The sequence below is a fragment of the Melospiza georgiana genome, chromosome 5 (assembly GCF_028018845.1).
Source record: "Melospiza georgiana isolate bMelGeo1 chromosome 5, bMelGeo1.pri, whole genome shotgun sequence".
NCBI classification, from domain to species: domain Eukaryota; kingdom Metazoa; phylum Chordata; class Aves; order Passeriformes; family Passerellidae; genus Melospiza; species Melospiza georgiana.
In genome coordinates, this window is record NC_080434.1 from 21,219,357 (window position 1) to 21,238,357 (window position 19,001).

Sequence of the window (19,001 nt, forward strand, 5' to 3'; positions counted from 1 at the left end):
GGCTTTACCAGCCAACACAGGAAGATTTTCCCTACACAGTGATGCCATTCTCACTTAGCAGCAACCTGGTGAAGGTTTCCCAGAACTCGGAGGGCCTGAAAAAGTCTTCTATCTCTGCTTGTCTGTTAATAATAGGAAATACAGAAACTACATCTGAGCTTTTGCAATCTTGTAGTTTTAGTAATTTGTAAATTTAATAATTTAGTGCAGTGACTATGGCTCCACACAAAGCTGGTTCAGCTCTCTCCTCCTCTCCAGGCACAGTCAGATGCACAGGGCCACCCAAAAGGAAAGGTGTCGTTCTTGTGATGGCTTTCCACAATAAAGGAAGACAATAAATCTGGTTGCCCTGTGTACTGTACTACTTTTAATTTCTAATCCTTTTTTTTTTTTTTCTTTTCGTGCGTCTGAAGTAATAGTTTACAGCATGCTTTAATGTTAGCTGTAACAACAAGGGGAAAGGTTGCTTCCACGGTGAAAGGAAGCACCAAAGCCCCCAAGGCACGCTGGAGTGTCCAGTGCTAAACAAAGACAATGACGTTTTACAATCTGTGAACCTCTGGCCACGGTGCATCGCTGACATTTGCAAGGGTAAGGTCACACATCTCGGGAAAACTGAGCGCCCACAGCCCGAGTCACCCTGATTCGCGGCTCCACTGTAAAGGGGCTCTCTTCCCCCCGATAGCAGAGGCGGAAATTTCCACGCCTATTTCTGCGACCCCCTGGGGCAAAGCTTGACTGAGGAACCTGGAGAAGGCAGTGTTTAGGGTCTGGCCAGATGGATGCAGCACAGGAAACAAAGCATGGCAGGAAGGTGGCAGAGTTGCTCCGATTAACCAGAGGGCTGCAGGCTTTCGCACTCTCTCAACACGGAAGAACATTCACTGAATGGAAAGAAAGGTTAACCTCGATTTCTTGCAGGGCTGGATGAAAAATCAGCCCTTGCCTCGAGAAAAAATGACACGGGGCAACACAACACCTTTTGCCGTAGCTCCGTGGTGAGTCGGGCGGCTCGCAAAGCTCTCAGCGAGCCCAGGCACTGGGCGAGACCTGGGGCGGCGGCTGTCACACACCGGGGTCCCGGCGGCACCGCCACCAGCACCGCCACCGCCGCTGCCCCACCGCCTCCGGGGCCAGGCGGGCTCACCCCACCGGGGCACCCGAAGGCCGCTCTCTCGGGCGTTGCCGGGGGTAGGAGCCGCAGGCCGGGAGTCTCTTCCGGACCGTTCCTTCTCGCGGAGAAGGGGCCGGTGCCCGGCTGGCAGGGGCGGGGTGTCCCCCAGAGGCAAGGCCGGCTCTCCCCGGCGCGGAGGCGGCGCGGCGCTGCCGGGGCCGGGCCGTGACCGCGTCCCGCCCCCGGCGGGGCGGTGGCAGCGGCGGCGGCGGCGGCGGTACGTGAGCGGAGCGGGGCGGCGCGGCGGCGGTGCCGGCGCGGAGCCGCGGGGAGCCCCGAGCCCGTCGCGACGGCGGCGACGCGCAGCGCGGCCGCGCCCATGGCGAGCGGCGGCGGCGGCAGGTAGGGTCGGGCGGGGCGGGGGCCCGCTCCCCCGGCCATGGCTCAGACGGAGCCCCCGAAGGCGGTGCGGCTGTGGCGCGACGCCGCCCTGCGCGCACGGAAGCTGCAGGGCGGCCCCGGCGAGCCCGAGCCCGAGCCCGAGCCGGACGCGGGGCCGCCGGGGGGGCCGCCGCCGCCCCCCGATGCCGCCGCTCCTCGCCTCCCGTCCCTGGCGGCGGCGGCGCTGGGGGAGCTGGAGGCGCTGAACCTGTGCGGGCGGGGGCTGGAGGAGCTGCCCGAGGAGGTGGGTGCCGCCCTGAGCGGGCTGCGGGTGCTCAGCCTGCGGCGCAACCGGCTGGCCCGCCTGCCCGCCGCCGCCCTGCGCCACCTGGACCGCCTGGCCGAGCTCGACCTCAGCCACAACCGGCTGCGGGGCCTGGGGGACGGCGGGGCGCTGGCGGGGCTGCGGGGCCTGCGTAAGCTCAGCCTCAGCCACAACGAACTGGGCGCCGAGGGCCCGGGGCTGCCCCCCCGCCTCGCCGAGCTGGGCTGCCTCGAGGAGCTCGACCTCAGCTTCAACCGCCTGCGCCGCCTGCCCGAGGGCCTGGGCCGCCTGCGGCACCTCCGCACCCTCGACGTCGACCACAACCTGCTGCCCTCCTTCCCTGCCCCGCTGCTGGAGCTGGCCGCCCTGGAGGAGCTCGACTGTTCCGGCAACCGCCACCTCGGGGCCCTGCCCGAGGGCATCGCTGCTCTCCGCCGCCTCAAGATCCTCTGGCTCAGCGGCACCGGGCTGGCGTCCCTTCCCGAGGGTCTCTGCCAGCTGAGTGCCCTCGAGAGCCTCATGCTGGACGGCAACCGGCTGCAGGCGCTGCCCGCTGGCTTCGGCAGATTACAGCGGCTCAAGATGCTGAACCTTTCATCCAACCTGCTGGAGGAGTTCCCCTCTGCCATCTTGGCACTGCCCAGTCTGGAGGAGCTCTACCTGAGCCGCAACCAGCTCACCGTGCTGCCCCCTCACCTCTGTCAGCTCCACCAGCTCCGCACTCTCTGGCTGGACAACAACCGCATCCGCTACCTGCCTGACTCCATCGTGCTCCTCCACAGCTTAGAGGAGCTGGTCCTGCAAGGCAACCAGATCGCCATCCTGCCTGAGGGCTTCGGGCAGCTTTCCCGTGTCACCCTGTGGAAGATCAAAGACAACCCCCTCATCCAGCCCCCCTATGAGGTGTGCATGAAAGGCATCCCCTACATCGCAGCTTACCAGCAGGAACTGGCCCACTCCCAGCCTGCCCTCAAACCCCGCCTCAAACTAGTCCTCATGGGCCTAAAGGATGCAGGAAAGACCCTGCTGAGACGATGCCTCATGGAGGAAAATGAGAAGAGAGAGGACATGGGAAGCCTGGAGGCAGGGAACACCCAGCACAGAGGGTTTCCTGGGCAACAGCAGGACGTTGGGAGGGTGGCAGTTGGGTGTTGCCCCTTTCCAGAGCCTCAAGACAATTCCTCAACTCGGGTACCTGTCACGCAACAGGTGGAACGTCTCCCTGTTGAGCGGCAGGACATCCCTTCTCGTGTGCCCTCTCACCGAGCAAAAAGGGACAAAACATCCCCTGCACCGTCACTGCCACCCAATGTGCCCCGAGTACCACTGGGACTAGGACTATCAGGAGGCAGTAAGGGCATCGAGGTGATGGACTGGACAGCAGATGCAGAGAGGGGCCTGACATTCATTGTGTATGAGCTGGCGGGGGACCCGAGCTATGATGTGATCCAGTCTTTCTTTCTCTCCCCTGGAGCCTTGTATGTGCTGGTGGTGAATTTGAGTGCCTATGTCCCTCAGCACTTCTACCGCTCTGTGGGCTATTTCTTACACTGGCTCAGCTCCAAGGTGCCCCATGCCGTAGTGTGCATGGTGGGAACCCATGCCGACCTCTGTGCGGAGCGGGAGTTGGAAGAGAAATGCCTGGACATCCATCACCAGATCGCTCAGCAGGAGAAGAGGGATGCTGAGGGACTCCAGAGCTTAGTCCAGCAGGTGGATGAGGCTCTGGGACAGGACTTTGACCTGCGCTGCTCCAGCCCGCATGCTGCCTTTTACGGGGTCTCTGACAAGAACTTGCGGCGGAAGAAAGCCCAGTTTCAGTATCTGCTCAACCACCGCCCACAGATCCTGTCTCCAGTGCTGCCTTTCAGCTGCCAGGACCGTTGCCAGGTGCGTCGCCTGCGGGACAAGCTCCTCTCGGTGGCCGAGCACCGGGATATCTTCCCGAACCTGCACCGGGTGTTGCCCAAGTCCTGGCAAGTTCTGGAGGAGCTGCACTTCCAGCCTCAAGCTCAGCAGCTGTGGCTTAGCTGGTGGGACTCTGCCCGGCTGGGCTTGCAGGCGGGCCTGACGGAGGATCGGCTGCAGAGCGCCCTGTCCTACCTGCACGAGAGCGGAAAGCTGCTCTACTTTGAGGAGCACCTCACCTTGCGGGAGTACGTGTTCCACAACCTGCCGCGGCTCATAGACATCCTCAACGTCTTCTGCCAGCGGGATGCCACCGTGCTGCTCCAGAAACTGCTCAGCGACACCCAGATTGACGAACTGAGGACCACTCAGCTCCATCATTACGTGGAGGGCTTCTTGCTGCACGGCCTCCTTCCTGCCCACGTTATCCGTCTCCTTCTTAAGCCCCACATCCAGAGTCGGGAGGATCTGCAGCTCATTCTGGAGCTGCTGGAGAAGATGGGGCTATGTTACTGTGTCAACAAACCCAAATGCAAGCCCTTAAATGGGGCGGCTGCTTGGTACAAGTTTCCCTGCTACGTGAAAAACGAGGTGCCCCATGCGGAGGCATGGATCCACGGCACCAATCTGAGCGGACAGTCCTTCGTGGTTGAGCAGCTGCAGATTGAATATAGCTTTCCATTCATTTTCCCACCCGGCTTGTTTGCACGCTACAGTGTCCAGATTAACAGCCACGTGGTTCAGCGGTCAGATGGCAAATACCAGATTTATGCCTACCGGGGAAAGGTGCCTGTGGTGGTGAGCTACCGGCCTGCCAGGGGAGCTCTGCAGCCAGACACTCTGTCTATCGCTAGTCATGCGTCCCTACCAAATATCTGGACAGCTTGGCAAGCTATTACGCCTTTAGTGGAAGAACTGAATGTCCTGCTCCAGGAATGGCCGGGCCTGTACTACACTGTGCATGTCCTCTGTTCAAAGTGCCTTAAAAGAGGGTCACCCAACCCACACACTTTTCCAGGTAAGGCACAGCCCAGCTTGCCTTTCATCTCTTTTGGAGCTTTGCCCCTACTAGAAAGGTGTCTTGTGAGGTCAGCCATAGCTCTGGGGTTTTTTTTTCTTTTTTTCTTTTTTCTTTTCTTCTCTGCTCTAACTCCTTTCCCTGGTGGTTTGAGTCATGAGAGAAAATATTAGGGTAGCTCCAAGGAGACAGGCTTAAAATAACCTTATTCTGAGAGGAGGGGGGTGTTACATCCCCCTTTGTCTGCGCCTTTTCTCTCTGCTTTTTGGGTTTTGGCCCTGAGGGTTGGCAGTGCCATTGTTGAGAAGTCTCTGAACTGTCCTCCTTGTTTTGATTTCTTTGAATGGGATTGTGCTGTTGAGGTTTTTTCCCCTAGTTCCTTTTACCCTGCAGCTCCCACTTCCTTGGAGCTATTTGTAAACATGAACAGAGATGCCTAAAACATTGCAGGTATCTCCCGTCCCCCCCTTCAACCCTTCACCCCCAAAACCTGGCCTTTGCTGCAGTCTATCTGAATGCAGGAAAGCTCCTCCTGGCAGACAATGGGTGTGTTGGTCTCCATAGCCCTGTGTAAAGAGAGCTTTCTCTGAGCTTTCTTTGAGCCCTGTCTCTAGTAGGAAGCATTTCTCACTGAAGAGAGAAGGATACTCTATCTTCTTTGTTTAAGTGTCTCACCTAGAAGTGATTCCCAAACTGCCTTTTGGAGCTGTTCTCAAGCACGTTTTATTTTCCTTCCTCTCTCTCCCTTCCTCAAATGAAAAAAGCATAACCCCTCTCCTCTGGAACGTGACAGGTTGTGGTGCTTTTTAAAGCTGTCACCTCTAAAGTTGTGATTTTTATCGGTGATGTTTTCCAGCAGCATCTGTTTTACTTTGTGTGTGCAGGTACTGACTAGTGTCCTCCCTGCTCTGCTTGGGTTTGCTCTGCGGCTTGCAGGGTGCCATGGGAAAGGTGCTTTGATGTGTAAATCTGCATGAAATCAAAATGCAGTCTGGACTGTGAGCAATGCTCCAGAAATCTGCATTGTAACAACCATGTTAGAGGTGTGTTGGCACATTATTAAGAGGTAGCCTGAAATTGTGCAGGGAACTGTAAGCATGATTTGACTTAGAGCAAGCAGTGGTGCTGAATTTGTTCATAAGCAAATGTGATTAATAAGGTGTGGGTTTTCTGGGGTTGTTTTGGGGTTTGGTTTCTTTTTTTTTTGTTTCTTTTTTGTTTTTTGTTTTTTTTTTTTTTTTTTTCTCTGGACATTTAGAATAAGAAGGTGCAGTTTGCTCCTCAGCCTGACTCCTGGGTCCATCAGCTGTATCTCCCTCCAACTGCTCACTTATGTAAGAGCCAGTGGACTGGGGGGTGAGCCCATGCTGTGAGACCTGCTGAGTGATATCTTACTGCTGACATGGTGCATAGGGCAATGTGATCTGCTTTCCAAACAAAACACTCTGGAAACTGAAAAAACCAAACCTGCTACAGACCCCCTGAAAAAAACACCAACAACCCTCCCCAAAATTAGTCACGACAGCAGACACGTGAGTGTGCAGTGTGATGGGCAACTATTGAAGATTTAGCTTGTGAATTCCAGTCTCTAGTCACGCATCTCTTTCATTTTTTTTTTAACTGGTGAATGCTTTGTGGCCGTCCCTTTTCTCCCTGTGAGTAGATGATGCTTTAGAAAGGAAATTTGAAGAGGAGCCAGACTGTCTGCAGGCTGTTGCTGACCCCAGTGATGGTCAGAGCAGGTTCAGAAGAGCATGAGAGGGGCATTGAAGGGCCTTTTCCTTTGGACTTGGCTGTGCCATGTATGTTTCCTTAGAGGTGGGAAAGGATTTATCTCGCCTGGGAGCCAGGCCAGGTGCTGGGAAGGGAAGGCCCAGGTAAGCAGTGTGCTGAGCATGGCAGGGAGCTGGGGCTTGTGTGCTAGTTCTCCAAATGACACCTGGGTGATGCTGTCTGTGGAAAGGGGCTTGCAGCATTTTTGAGGCGCTCCAGCAGGGAATTCAGGCCTTGCTATCAGGGGCACAGAATAGCATCCCAGGTGTGACCGTGTGACCCTGCTTTGGGGCAGGGAATGACTTTTAAACATGGATACCCTGTGACTCTAGCTGGGAGAACAGCAGACAGACATGTTTACAAGGCAAGGCTGATCTGTGGAAATGCTGAAGAGTGATTAAATCAATTTATTGAGAAGCCTGCTTGTTGTCATGGATGATGCTTGAATCTAGCCCAGGTTTGATCTGGACTATATGAAAAATGTGAGCTGTGATTTGACTTGGGAGGCCTGGATGTCTGCATTTAATCTAAAATACTCCTTGCTGTGTATCTGCTCTATGAATAAAAGACTGTTTAGAAGCCCCTAAATGGCAATCGTGAACTCAAGACTTTTTTTCCCTCCCGATTTTGTTGATCAGGAGGCGTGCATGTTTAAGCCATGCTGCCAAGCTTGCTGTCATGCAAGTGAATCATGGTTGGTGTCATTTTTGACAAGGTGTAGGAAAGAGAGGAGTCTAATGTTACGAAAATATGTAGTGAGGGAGATGTCTGTGTTTCTTTCCAAGCTCTTTTAGTGGAAATCACTGACAATTACAATGTTCCTAATACTTAAATAGGTCTGTGGGCTTTTTAGGACTGCACTGAAGAAGTGCTTTGCAGCCAGTTGACCTTAATAAGGGAAATATTTCTGTGTAGACACTGCCAAATTTGTGCTCAAAAATGGAAGTGCAGTCTGGCTCTCTGTGTGGTTGTGCAATCTGTGTCGTCATTCATGAAACTTATGGTGCATTCTTTGGTCATCCAAAATTTTTATTAGAGTCCCTTTCAGAAAGGGAGTCCACAAGTTGAGGATTAATCTTTGGTTTTCCTCTCCTTCCCTTTCCTCTCTGTCCTGCACACTATAGCTTCCATTGATAATACACACACAAATCTCCAGGAATAGGGCTATTGTGTATAGAAATGGTAAATAAAAATTAAGGTTCTGGATTCAGCTTTCTGAGGGTTTATTGCAAAGAGTGAATGAAAATGAAATAAAAATGCCTTGTTGGAGTCCTTTTAAGGAAGTTTTTATGTTTGAAACAGTTTTGTAGCTGGACAAAATAGTAACTGAATTGGCATCTGAGTTGGAATTTTAGTATGCTTTGAGGCTGCAGTCATCCACTTGGCTGATAACAACTCAATGTGTTAAATTGTTTTTTTTTCTTTTACATTTGCATGATATTTAAATGAAAGTGTCCCTACCAGGCTAAGAAAGTCATATCTCTCTTTGAGTAACCAACAGGAATGGTTCACTTCTCCAAGACATTGTGGAATGCTCTCATTTGTATGTGATGTTCTTTTAGCCCCTGGACTGAAGAGCTTTTAGGTTATTCATGTCTTGTAAGCTATTAAATGACTTGGGATAGGGGGGTGGAGGTGATTTGCCATCTGTCTGATAGTAGACACGTGTGCTTTGTTTGGACAAATGTGACTGGATTTTCCAAGCTTGCATTCATATGCACCTGCTGACTGCCCTGCTGCTGTTTCCCCTTGCCCTGTGCTAGGCTGGGTCTGGGGCACCACGGGCTCTTCCAGACTGCCTTTTGTACAAGGTGTCCTGATGTCCTGTGCATGATCCTTCTGGTGTTTGGGCTGGGAGGGGTTGTTTGACTGCTGGTTTTCCTTTATTCCTGCCTTGTGAAGGGGCTGTATGAGTGTAGACATAAGAGGGGTCTGTGTCCATTGCAGAAGATGGGCAAGTAAGATAAGGTGATGTGGGTTTTCACAGAGTAAAAACATGACAACAAATAGAAAGCCATGGGCAGAAATACTGTGTGAGCCTAGCAGCCCCTGTCCAAAAGGATGCTTCAGAGCTATTGGAGAGCTTTGAAAGGCTCTGGAGGATTAGCAAGAGGCCTTTTGTGGAGGGAAAGTGCACATCTGCCACCTGCCTTGCTATCCCCTTCTTGAGGTATCAGAGCAGGGAGGAGATCACATGCCTCTACTCTGCCTGTCTCCCACATTGAGGGTAAGCAGAAGCAGGGACTATAGTGCCAGTCACCTTAAGGGGTACAGATGGAGGTATCATAGTGTAGTTCCCCTGTGAGTCTCTCAGTCATGGCTAGAGCAGGGCTAACTAGGCCACCATATACACAATTCAAAGTGATCATGCTCACCAGCCCTGAGTTGGAGTCAAAAGGTATCATGACCTCCCTTGGTGGCTGGGATGGAGTCAGGAGACAGAGAGGTGGAGGATCCTGTGGTGTGTCACGCTGTGGAGTCACCCCATGCAAGGTGAGGCGAGAGCAGGTGAGACTGGTTTTGTCAGAAGGGCTCCGAAGTTGCCTCAAAATCTGAGCTGCTGCTCGGTGAAAGGCTCATGTCAGGTATGTAATTCCACTTTGTAGTCACACTTTAAGTAGCTGGGGTTCTTTTCATAGAAAATTGCAATAGAGCAACACCTGCTTGTTAGAGAGCCTGATGCTAACATTAGACAGCCTTCTATTTTCCCCATTTGCAGGTGGAGCCTTTTTTGCTTGACTTTCAAAGTAGATGCTATGGCTGTTTTGGGGCTGTTGTCACATATCCTGCAGGCTGTGGCTTCAGCAGTGTACTAATTGGAGGCAGAGGGACAGGACTTCAGCACCATATGATCTTTGGGTGTGGATGATCTGGGTGGCAGGATGAAGCTGAACAGGGCCCTGTGGTTCAAGGGAAGAGCACAGATTGGTTGCTGGACTTGAGGAAGCTACTGTCATTCTGTGGCTCTAGCATGGATAATTAAGTTTACTGACTAGAGCTGCTGAAGTGACAGCCTTGACTGCTGTGACCTGCTGTAGGTAACTGTAGGAACACAGTAGCAGCCTTTGTGCCCTCACTGATTTTTAGAGATTTCCTTCATATTAACCTATGTGTTGCAAGGTCCGTATTTGAAGTCCTCTTGTTTGGTGGCTGAGGCATCCTCTAATTTAAACAACATGTTGAAAGGGACAACAAACATTTCTGTGGTCTTGAAGGAAGCTGAGAAATTGCCAGAGGACAAATGTGGTGTGCAGAGTGGATGGCTGCCATGGGACTGTCCCTGGTGGGATATGGATGTGGAATCAGTCTTTGGAGAGAACTGAAGTAGTCAGTGCAGACCTGAGCTTGTGCCTGACAGTCTGGCTTGGGATGATGCAGGAACAGGAGGGAATGTGGATGCCACAAGAAAGGCTGAGGTTTTTGAATTGCCTTCTTACAGCTGTCCTGCAGTGTCTGGTTACTCATATTGTGTGTTTTTGGGGGCTCTTTTTTTTTAAGCTCTTAATATAGAACTTGCTAAAATTACTTGAAATTAGAATGGCAACATGCACACTTAACAGTGCTTGAAGAAATCCTCTTTCTTTATTGAAGGAGTCCTCTTCCTTACTCAAGAAGTTCCTATGCATTTCTGATAAAAGAAAGCTTTCTGTTATGTCAGCTCTGGTACAGGCAAGCTCTTCTGGTTTGTCCCTTAACAACTTGTCTTGCCCTGGCCTGTTCCCCATGGGGGTCATCTCTGGGCATTGAGCCTCTGGACTTTGATCTGCCATCACTGAACCAGGGAGATGCTAGATTTGGTTGAGTGGCTCTTTTTGGTTTGGTTAGTGAAGCAAAGCAGAGTTCTTGGCCTTCAGTGCATTACTTTTTTTTTAGTTTGTGTTTTTGGTTTGTGTTTTTTATTACGGTTGCTGAAATGTCTCTGCAGGAAATGACCTCTAAAAGAGCTGCTGGGTACCAAATCATTCTTTGTTTCATTGCGTGAGATCTATTTAAAAGCTGCTGACTGTGAGGGTGAGATAAGCTCTTGTTGAGGTTTTCCCCTCTCTGGAGTCAGTTATTACATGAGTTGATTACTGATTTGTGTGCTGCTTCAGCATGCTGTGGACACAGGTGTCATGAAACATGCTTTGCATTGTCTTGTGTGCTCACACATCTGGTGATATGATACCTGCTTCTACAAGCACTGACGTGGAAAAGTTTTCCCATGTAAGTTTAATTGAGGTTTGGCACGTGAATGATCCACATGCAGGTGTATTACAGGAGAGATCCTTGTGCATCTCAGTAGAGGATGGTGGGGAATCACCAACAGTGCTGAATTGTTGGCATTTGGGGATGTGAACATGTTCCTTGACATTGAGACAGAGATGTAAAAAACAGTGTCAGTTTAAAAACAGCATAAAAGTGCATCTGGTAGGTAATTCTCCTGTATGCTGTGGTGTCCATTGCTTTTGCAGTATTAAGCAAGGAACTGTGATAGCCTAGCATGCTCTCCAGTTAGTAATTTGCTAATAATAGTGCAGGCTACTTGTTTGACTCTTGAAAATAATTTTCTAGGGAAGAAGAGGGAAAATGTATATAGTGAAAAGTCCTATGTGGGGTTTTAGTTCTTGGAAGTCATCAATGTACAATTTTTTTTCTACCTCACCCCCATTGTGAATAGAGGAATAGCCTCTGTAGATATGTAAAGAAAATTGTGTTCTGGGGGTTGAGTACAAGATCATCAGTTGGGGCCTTTTACCTCCCTCTCCTTAGTGGTGATACCTGTGCTTGTCACCCACGTGTGGACAATGTCAGAGTAAGCAGGCTGGTGCCAAATAAGATCAGCTCTTCTCAGGTGCTTTGGAGCTTGTGGGATATCTATTTCAGGGAGCTCCTTGTAGGGACAAGGAGTGGGAAGGGACTGCCTAGAGTATAGTGTGAATTATAACCACCAAATTCCTCTGCTGCAAACAAAATGTGTCAGTGCTTTTGACTAGCTAAGAAAGTAATGCACTTGGGTTACAGGAGTCTCAGCCTGCCTCCATGGTGTGTTATATGGTGGTCTTGCCTACATCAGGAGAGCTGATGGGATTCTGGTGACCACAGCATGAAGGACCTGTCTTATACAGAGGATGAGGAGGCTGTGGTGTTTTTGGAAGCTGTTGCATGGATGAAGTTTACAGTCTTGGATATCAAGGTCACCTGTGTGAATGTGGCCTTTGTTGCAGCTAGACCAGGTGGGAGAGTTTTGTCCTCTGGCAATTTCTTTCAGGGGAACCCGATGTAAGAACTGAGATGGGGGGATGCGAGACCTGTGAAAATAAAATGGCTGGTGGCTTTGTTAGAAATTTAATTTGGGATGTTCAAATGGACTCAACATCCCCACCTTGGAGGGCTTATGGTTCTTCCTCAAGAGGATGCTGGAGGCTGAAGACATATTGCACTTGTGGTATTTTGCTGGCTAAAGCTTGGTGGTAACACTGGTCAGGTTGCCAACATGGTCAGTGGTACTGTGATTTCAGACTTACCAGGTTCTGTGGTTAGGGGTGACTTGTCTGTGGCCAGTGGATGGAGGCTGTGCTCAGACTGAGCTGTGACTGCTGGAGTGCTTGCCTGCTGGAGTTGGTTGTGGTTTAAAGCAAGACCTTAATTTCAGCTTTGTTTTTTTGTTTTCCCAGTGGTCATTTTCAAGAGCTCTGAGCTTTACCCAAAGGTGTACCAAGTGCACTCCTTACTGGTTTTAGCTGTGGATTCCTGGGGGAGGAGTGTGAAAATGGCCTAGGACTTAACCACTTCACAAGGTAGCATTAATTTTGAATTGGCAGTTGAGCATGGCAAGCTCTGCCTGAGCCAAACAACAGCTTTGAGATGAGCAAGGTGCTTCAGTTGGGAAGGCCATTAAACTGAGCACTCAGTGAAGATCACACTACACTGAACTCTCAGGGCAAGTAACCTTCAGCACAAAATAAAGTTCAGTCTCAAATCCTGTTCAGACCTGCCTTGTATTGCCAAGTGCTGACTCAGATTTGGTGCTTGAGCACTCCAGGAAGCAGCTGTAGTGTTGTTGATCTAGGATACATTGAATTGTGCTGATAAGATGATGGGAGACTTCTGCTGGGCTTTTACTGGCAGGATTATTTCGCAGGCTTTTCCAAGTGCATTTCTGCAAGACTCTTTATGAAAGCAGTACCAGGATATCTCTTTATCCAGTTTTAGGATGATATTTGCCAAGAGTCTAGTTTAGAGAAGCATTTTTATTTGTATTATCTGAGGGAACCTACACTGTTTTGGGAAAGCTCCTTCCTTCTCCATTTATGGTACCCATCACTTTCTGTAGAGTTTTCAGGAACAAAACAACGGTACAACAGTGGTAGGACAGGGATTTATGTGCCTCTTGCCCACAAATGACTGGTGATAAAATTAATATTGTAGGCTTTTGTCCTAACAGAATACAAGATTATGGCACACTTCACTCATGACTGGTTTCTTGAATGATGTGTACATAGTAACTTTCCAGTCTATGTGCTGAATTCCCCTTGGATCATGTTCTTTATATTTTTTCAGGTGTTTTTCTCTACAGCAATACCTAGTGAGCAATGGTATCTGATAAGGAACAGATCCTGCCTTACAGCAGGGTAGGGTTGTTTATGAACTTCCTGAAAAATTAATTTGCTGTGGTTTCCACAGCATCAAAATCTGCAGGGCTTGATTTGAGACAGAGGTGCTTGACCTAATTTGCTTCTAGCAAATGCATCTAGCAGTTTCTATCCCATGAAACTATGCAATGGAAAAATATTGAAGGTGTACAGTGATTTGGCCTTGCTTGACTTTGAGAGATGTGTGCTGTGCATTTGGTTCTTCTGTATCAGTGCATGGTTGGCAGCAGAGGACTGCTAGAAGGGCTGATTTGTCCCTAGGCTATCCCTAAGTGTTCTCACATTTAGGAAGACCCTCCCACTTGCTGCATGGGCAACAAACAGAGGGAGAGCTTCTTGCAGCAGAAGAAAAAGGCATCTTTATCATGCTGTTTCTGAAAACTTATGATGGACACAGCAGAACTGCAAAATTGTCCTTAAGTACAGACCATGAGTCTGCATGGTGCAGCAGCTCCCTGCTGCATCTCTAGCTGTTGTTGTGGAACTCTGTCACTGGCTATTTAGTACCTCTCTCCACTCCCTGTGGCCTCTTTGCTAAAAGCAGCAGTCAGGTAAGGATGGCAAGCAGTTTTTCTCTGAACAGATAGTGTTAGAAAGCAAGAACTTAGCAGTGTGCAGAGCTGAAATGCACAGGCTGTACAGTGTGGAGGATGGAGAGGCAGGCACCTCTCTCTGAGGCTGCCTGACTTCAGTCTTGTACCCTAAATATTCCTGTTGCCCATGTCAAAATAGTTGCGTTTTCATCTCTCATGAAAATTCTCAGATAAATTGAGATCAATAAAGAATGAAGTACTAAAAGATGGGGTAATGGCTGATGATAAAGATCCATTCTGAGAAGCAGTCATCTCATATTGATGTTCCTGACGCTTGAATTTTTATCATTCCACCCTCTCTCTATATTTATATCATGTCTAACTCACCAGTCTGTACACATATTCTCTTTTACTACATTATGGGGAAAACAGCATGATTGTCTGTCAAATTGCTGATCTTTGCATTTTACAGGATTACACCCTCAGTGTAAAATAGTATGCAGCTGTATTTATTGTGATGTGTAATGGGGAATGGTTCAAGTTGTTTATGCAGAATTTTTTTTTCCCCCAAAAAGAGCTGAACAGCTGGGACCTTGTCTACATGGGACTAGAGGCAACTACATAACTTAGTTGTCCCCTTACTTTTGGAATTCTTCATCTGTGAAGCTGAGTGACTCACAGGAGCAATGACCTTCCTTAGTAGAGGGATTTAGTCATGATGGGACACACAGGAGCTGGAGCAAAGTGACAGCAGGGTGGCAGCCAGGCTGCTCTGCACACCTTTGAGAGAATGCATCTTACAAATTGCAGACACACCCGGGAGTAGCCACAGGGCATGGGAAATTGCAAATCCAGACAAACTGGTGTCTGACTCAGTAACAGCTGTGTGGTGACAAACTCTCACTAATGATAGAGAGCTTTTTCTGGGTCTAAAATGTTTTTATAAAGTGTGCTGTAGGTTGAGAGAACAGCTGCTGGCTTGGCCTCCACTGCCTTAATGTGGGCTTTGAGCCAGCCAGCCTCTGTCCCACTGTTGAACTTCTTGGGTCACTCTGTTTTGCACCTCTGTATTGCTGAGCAGCCCAACTAGAAACAAGCAGTGAGAGCTGGAATAATCAGTTCTGGCTCAGAGTATTCCCTGGGTAGTCCTTTGGATGGATTGGTTTTCTTGGGGAAGCCTCATCTGGACTGTATCTTCAGGAATCCAGCATGCTGTGTGTTCAGAGAGAAACAAGCAGGTGGACCTCTCCACATTTCCAGGATATTCCAGGCAGGGGAAGATGGACGGACTTATCCTTTTTGTATGTCTGTGCTACCGCAGTGAAGAGAAGAGATGGAGGATTTTGTTTCCTCTCCTGGTCCGTATGGTGCTTCTTACACCCTTGCTGTGTGTGGCTGTATTTTTGCAGTGGGTTTCCATGGCAAGCTTTTGGTAGCAGGAGTGGGGCCCTACAGAGTTTGCTCCTGTGAGAAGCTGCTGGACACTTCCCATCTCTCTGACCGCTGGTGCCAGATGGCTCCGAGACAGACTCACCACTGGCCAAGGCCAAGCCCATCAGCAGTGGTGGTAGTGCCTTTGGGGTAACAGATAAGAAGGGGAGAAAAACCAAAAGCCCTTGCAGCAGCAGTTGCAGCTGGAGCAGGTAGATGCCTGAAGGAGGCTGTGATCCTGTGAGAAGCCTGTGCTGGAGCAGACTTGAGACAGGACCCGTGGACCCATGGAGAGAGGAGCCCACACCAGAGCAGTTTTGCTGGCAGGACTTACGACCCCATGGAGGACCCCAGTCCATGAAGAACTGCAGTCTGTGGGAGGGGGCCCCACACTGGAGCAGAGGAAAAGTGTGAGGAGTCCTTCCCTTAGGAGGAAGGAGCAGCAGAGTCAATCTGTGATGAACTGACTGCAGACCCCATTCCTGACCCTCTGTGCCACTGTGGAGGGAGGAGGTAGACAAAATTAGGAGGAAAAAGTCAGGAGTGAAGTTGAGGCCAGGAAGAAGTACTGGATAGGGTAGAGGTGTTTTAAGATTTGGGTTTATTTCTCATTGTCCTTCTCTGATTTGATTGGTAAAAAAATTAAAGTATTTTTCAAAGTCAAGTCTATTTTGCCCATGACAGCAACTGGTGAGTGATCTCTCCCTGCTCTTACCTCAATGAGCCTTTCATTGTATTTTGTCTCCCCTGTCCCATTGAGGAAGGGAGTGATAAGAGTGACTTTGGTGGGCATGTGGCATCCAGCCAGGGTTAACCCACCACAATTTTATAGGCAGAACTGCTGGATGGGGTTGAATGTACTGAAGCAGAGGATGCTTGGTGGCAGGTTTCCAAACCAGGGAGTCAGCAGCAAGCACCAGGCCTACTTACACTCGTTGCATAATCAAATGAGTTTTCAGCTCCCTGTGCATTTCTCTAAATCTTCCTTGTGAGCAGCCTCTTTCTTTGTCCGAGAGATTTTCATGCTCTTATTTCAGACAGTGATGCATGCGCTAGATTTGGAAAAGTCTCATATCCATATGACTCTGGTATATCAAAGTGGCTAAATTTAGAAAATCTAACAGAAAAGAGCTTCCCCTTCCTGTGATCTGACATTATGTTTCTTGGTCGCTGTTATTTTTACTACGGAGCAGCTTAAATCTATTTTTTGGGCACTAAGTGATGGCTACAGTGTGAAAGAAGAAATTTGTTTCTGTGAAGTGAGGCAGCCTCAGGGTTCTGAGGGCAGCCTGCTCATGCTGAGCATGTGCCAGTGCTGTGTTGGGGCCCCCTTCCAGCCCTGCTCAGCTCTCTTGAGCTCTGACTGCTCAGTACAGGGTCTCTGGGGCTCGGAGCTTTGATGGCTCTAAACTTCTTCAACATTTTGTGGATGTAGTGAGTGGCAGTGGTGATGGATTTTAACACACACACACATACACACCCCCCACCCCAGTACTTCACTCATCCTCCAAATTCAAGGAGGACAGTATAGGAAAGATGTTTGACTGGCAGCAAAGTAGAAGACGCAACGGGACTTTACACGGGAGCTAGTCATGCCTCTGGTTTCACAGGTCTCTTTAATACATGGATCTTTCACTGTTAGGACTGAGCCATCCCTGCCTGGAAAATGCACTGGTGGAATCATGCCCTGCTGAGCACCTTTGGTGTCAGGAATATCTAATTCAAGCTGCCAACTTTTGGCATATTCCCATGCATATTGCCAACTTTTACTCATTTTGGTTTGACATTTTTATTTGTTTGGGTTGTTTGGTGTTTTTAAAGCCATCTCTTTTGTTAAAACTTTCTCTGTGAAGGTTCAAGCACATATTTTATTATAGCTAACTGCTCTGCTTCAACAGCCTTCAGACTTGTTTCTGAACATCCCACGCCTGCTTTCATATTGAGATGGAGTGAAGGAAGACAGCTGGGATGTTGGGAAGAGATGCCTTTTTTTGCTGACCTCGATATCCCAGAAATCTGCTGAGCAAGAATTTATTTCTTACTTTATCATCATTTTAAGCTTCTGGTGGACAATTATGTAGGAATGCTCAGCATGTGAAAATGGAGGCAGTGTGAGCCTCACTCTGGAACTTTGGTCATCTCCAAGTGCTTTTGTTCAGGTTCATGGTGGTGCCAGAGGGCTATGTAGGGAGTGAAACTCCAGTGTGCTTTGTCCTCACTAAAAGGTCCAGCCAGATCTGCATACCTGAACGTGTACTGTCAGGAGTTTTGGGCAGGGAGTCTCGCTCACGCTGTCCCGTGAAGGGTCGTGCTGTGATCCAGCACTGGTGACATTTTCATGGCAGCTTGAGCAAGCAGGAAGTTTGTAGTTTCTCAAAGGAGCATGTGTGTGCCCAGAGGGAGCCCTACAGGCTCTGAGGTGATCCTTACTGGATTTTGGAAAGGTCTTAGCTGATGCTTGCATAGGAAAATAATTCAGCTTGGCAAGTGGCTGCTGTGGTCAGCTTGGAGCCTTCCTAGGGTGAGGTGCTGAAATAAACAATCAAGAGTTGAGTCTTGTGTGCGTCTTTTCCTAAGCAATGTGTTTGTACCTCAAAGGCTCAGCCAAACTAAAGACTTCCTGGGATGGAAGAAAAGCTTGGGAACCTTCCGTTGGGATCAGAAAAAAAAAAATACCCTTCTCTGTGTCTTTTGTAATGGAAAGCTACCACAAAACTTTTGAAGCTGCCTGTTAATTTTAACTTGTTCTTTATCCTTCTTTGAAATAAATCACATCTTACTTCTCTGACAAAAGAGTTTAGCATGTTATGTACTTACACACATGCACATTTTTGAATGCCTACAGTGAAGTTTAACACAATGTTAAGAAAATATTGCCAAGCACAGCAAGATCATGTTCAGTTTAGTGATTCAGACAGGATCTGATTTCAAAAAAAGAGAAAAAAAGTGAAAATAAATAAAGAAACCCTGCAACTAACCATTGGGCTGAAGAGGGTGTGATGAGAGGACATGCTTTGTGGGCTGTTTTGGGAAGTGTGGTAGGTTGGCTCTGAATCTGGACTTCTGGCCCAGCACTTTGCAGTGCTTCACATTAAATGCTGGCAGCTGTGCAAGTGTGGCCCGGTGTCTTTGGCTAAGGGAAGCTGAGCAGTGTGGCTGTTCACTTACTGCGTGGCTGCTGCTGCCCCTGGGCCCAGGGTGGGTGCTGGCAGCAGGGTCCTTGCAGGGAGGCTGGGCGCCTTGAAGGCAGTTCTTGACCAGCCTCTGGTTTATCACCACTTTGGGATCACCAGTTGTCACATTTTATGGCAGACCCATGCCCAGGCTTCAGGTCAGAGTTTATTACTCTTAGCTGTGCTTCCCGAAGCATTTAGCATCAGTATTTCTCTGAAGTAACACCTTTGGTTGAAATCTGTGTGGCAAAACAACCTCTGCTCTGCAGCTGCTGCCTCATACAAGGTTTGTGCATGATTCTGCTCCTCTGGCATGCACAAAGTGCACCTGATCTCATCTGAATCTTGCAGGTGAGCACTGGAACTGAGAGCTGAGAGTTATGGCTCTGCTGGAGACAGCACTTCACCCCTTGCTCTGTGCTGCTTTATTCTCAGTTGCGTAATGCAGCGTGATACGGATAATCCGGTCATCATTACAAAAGGATTTAAAACCCCTTTTTAATCAGAACTCATTTTTAATAAAGCTTTGCCTTGCTTGGAGGACTGTTTTCCTGGCTTGAGTGTTTAAGAACAAAATGCAGGAGACTGAGGGAGGAGGGAGGCTGGTGCCTCTGTCTGGCTCCCAGGTGGTTGCTGGTGAAGTCCAGAACTGTGGGACACGTTTCCAGTAGCACCAAGCATGCAAAATCCCTACGTGCCCAGATAGATGC

The 19,001-nt window shown here is 49.3% G+C and overlaps 1 protein-coding gene across 2 annotated transcripts in view; it reads left to right on the forward strand.

Moving 5' to 3' along the window:
- The first annotated feature begins 1,553 nt into the window (after nucleotides 1–1,553).
- MFHAS1 (multifunctional ROCO family signaling regulator 1) overlaps nucleotides 1,554–19,001 on the forward strand; it is a 34,657-nt gene continuing 17,209 nt past the window's right edge. For both annotated transcript variants that reach the window (XR_009114460.1, XM_058024442.1), the window contains exon 1: nucleotides 1,554–4,746. Coding sequence is in view for 1 of the 2 variants with exons in the window: in XM_058024442.1 (XP_057880425.1) it covers nucleotides 1,554–4,746 (3,193 nt within the window). In the remaining variant the exon portion in view is untranslated. The remainder of the gene's footprint in view (nucleotides 4,747–19,001) is intronic.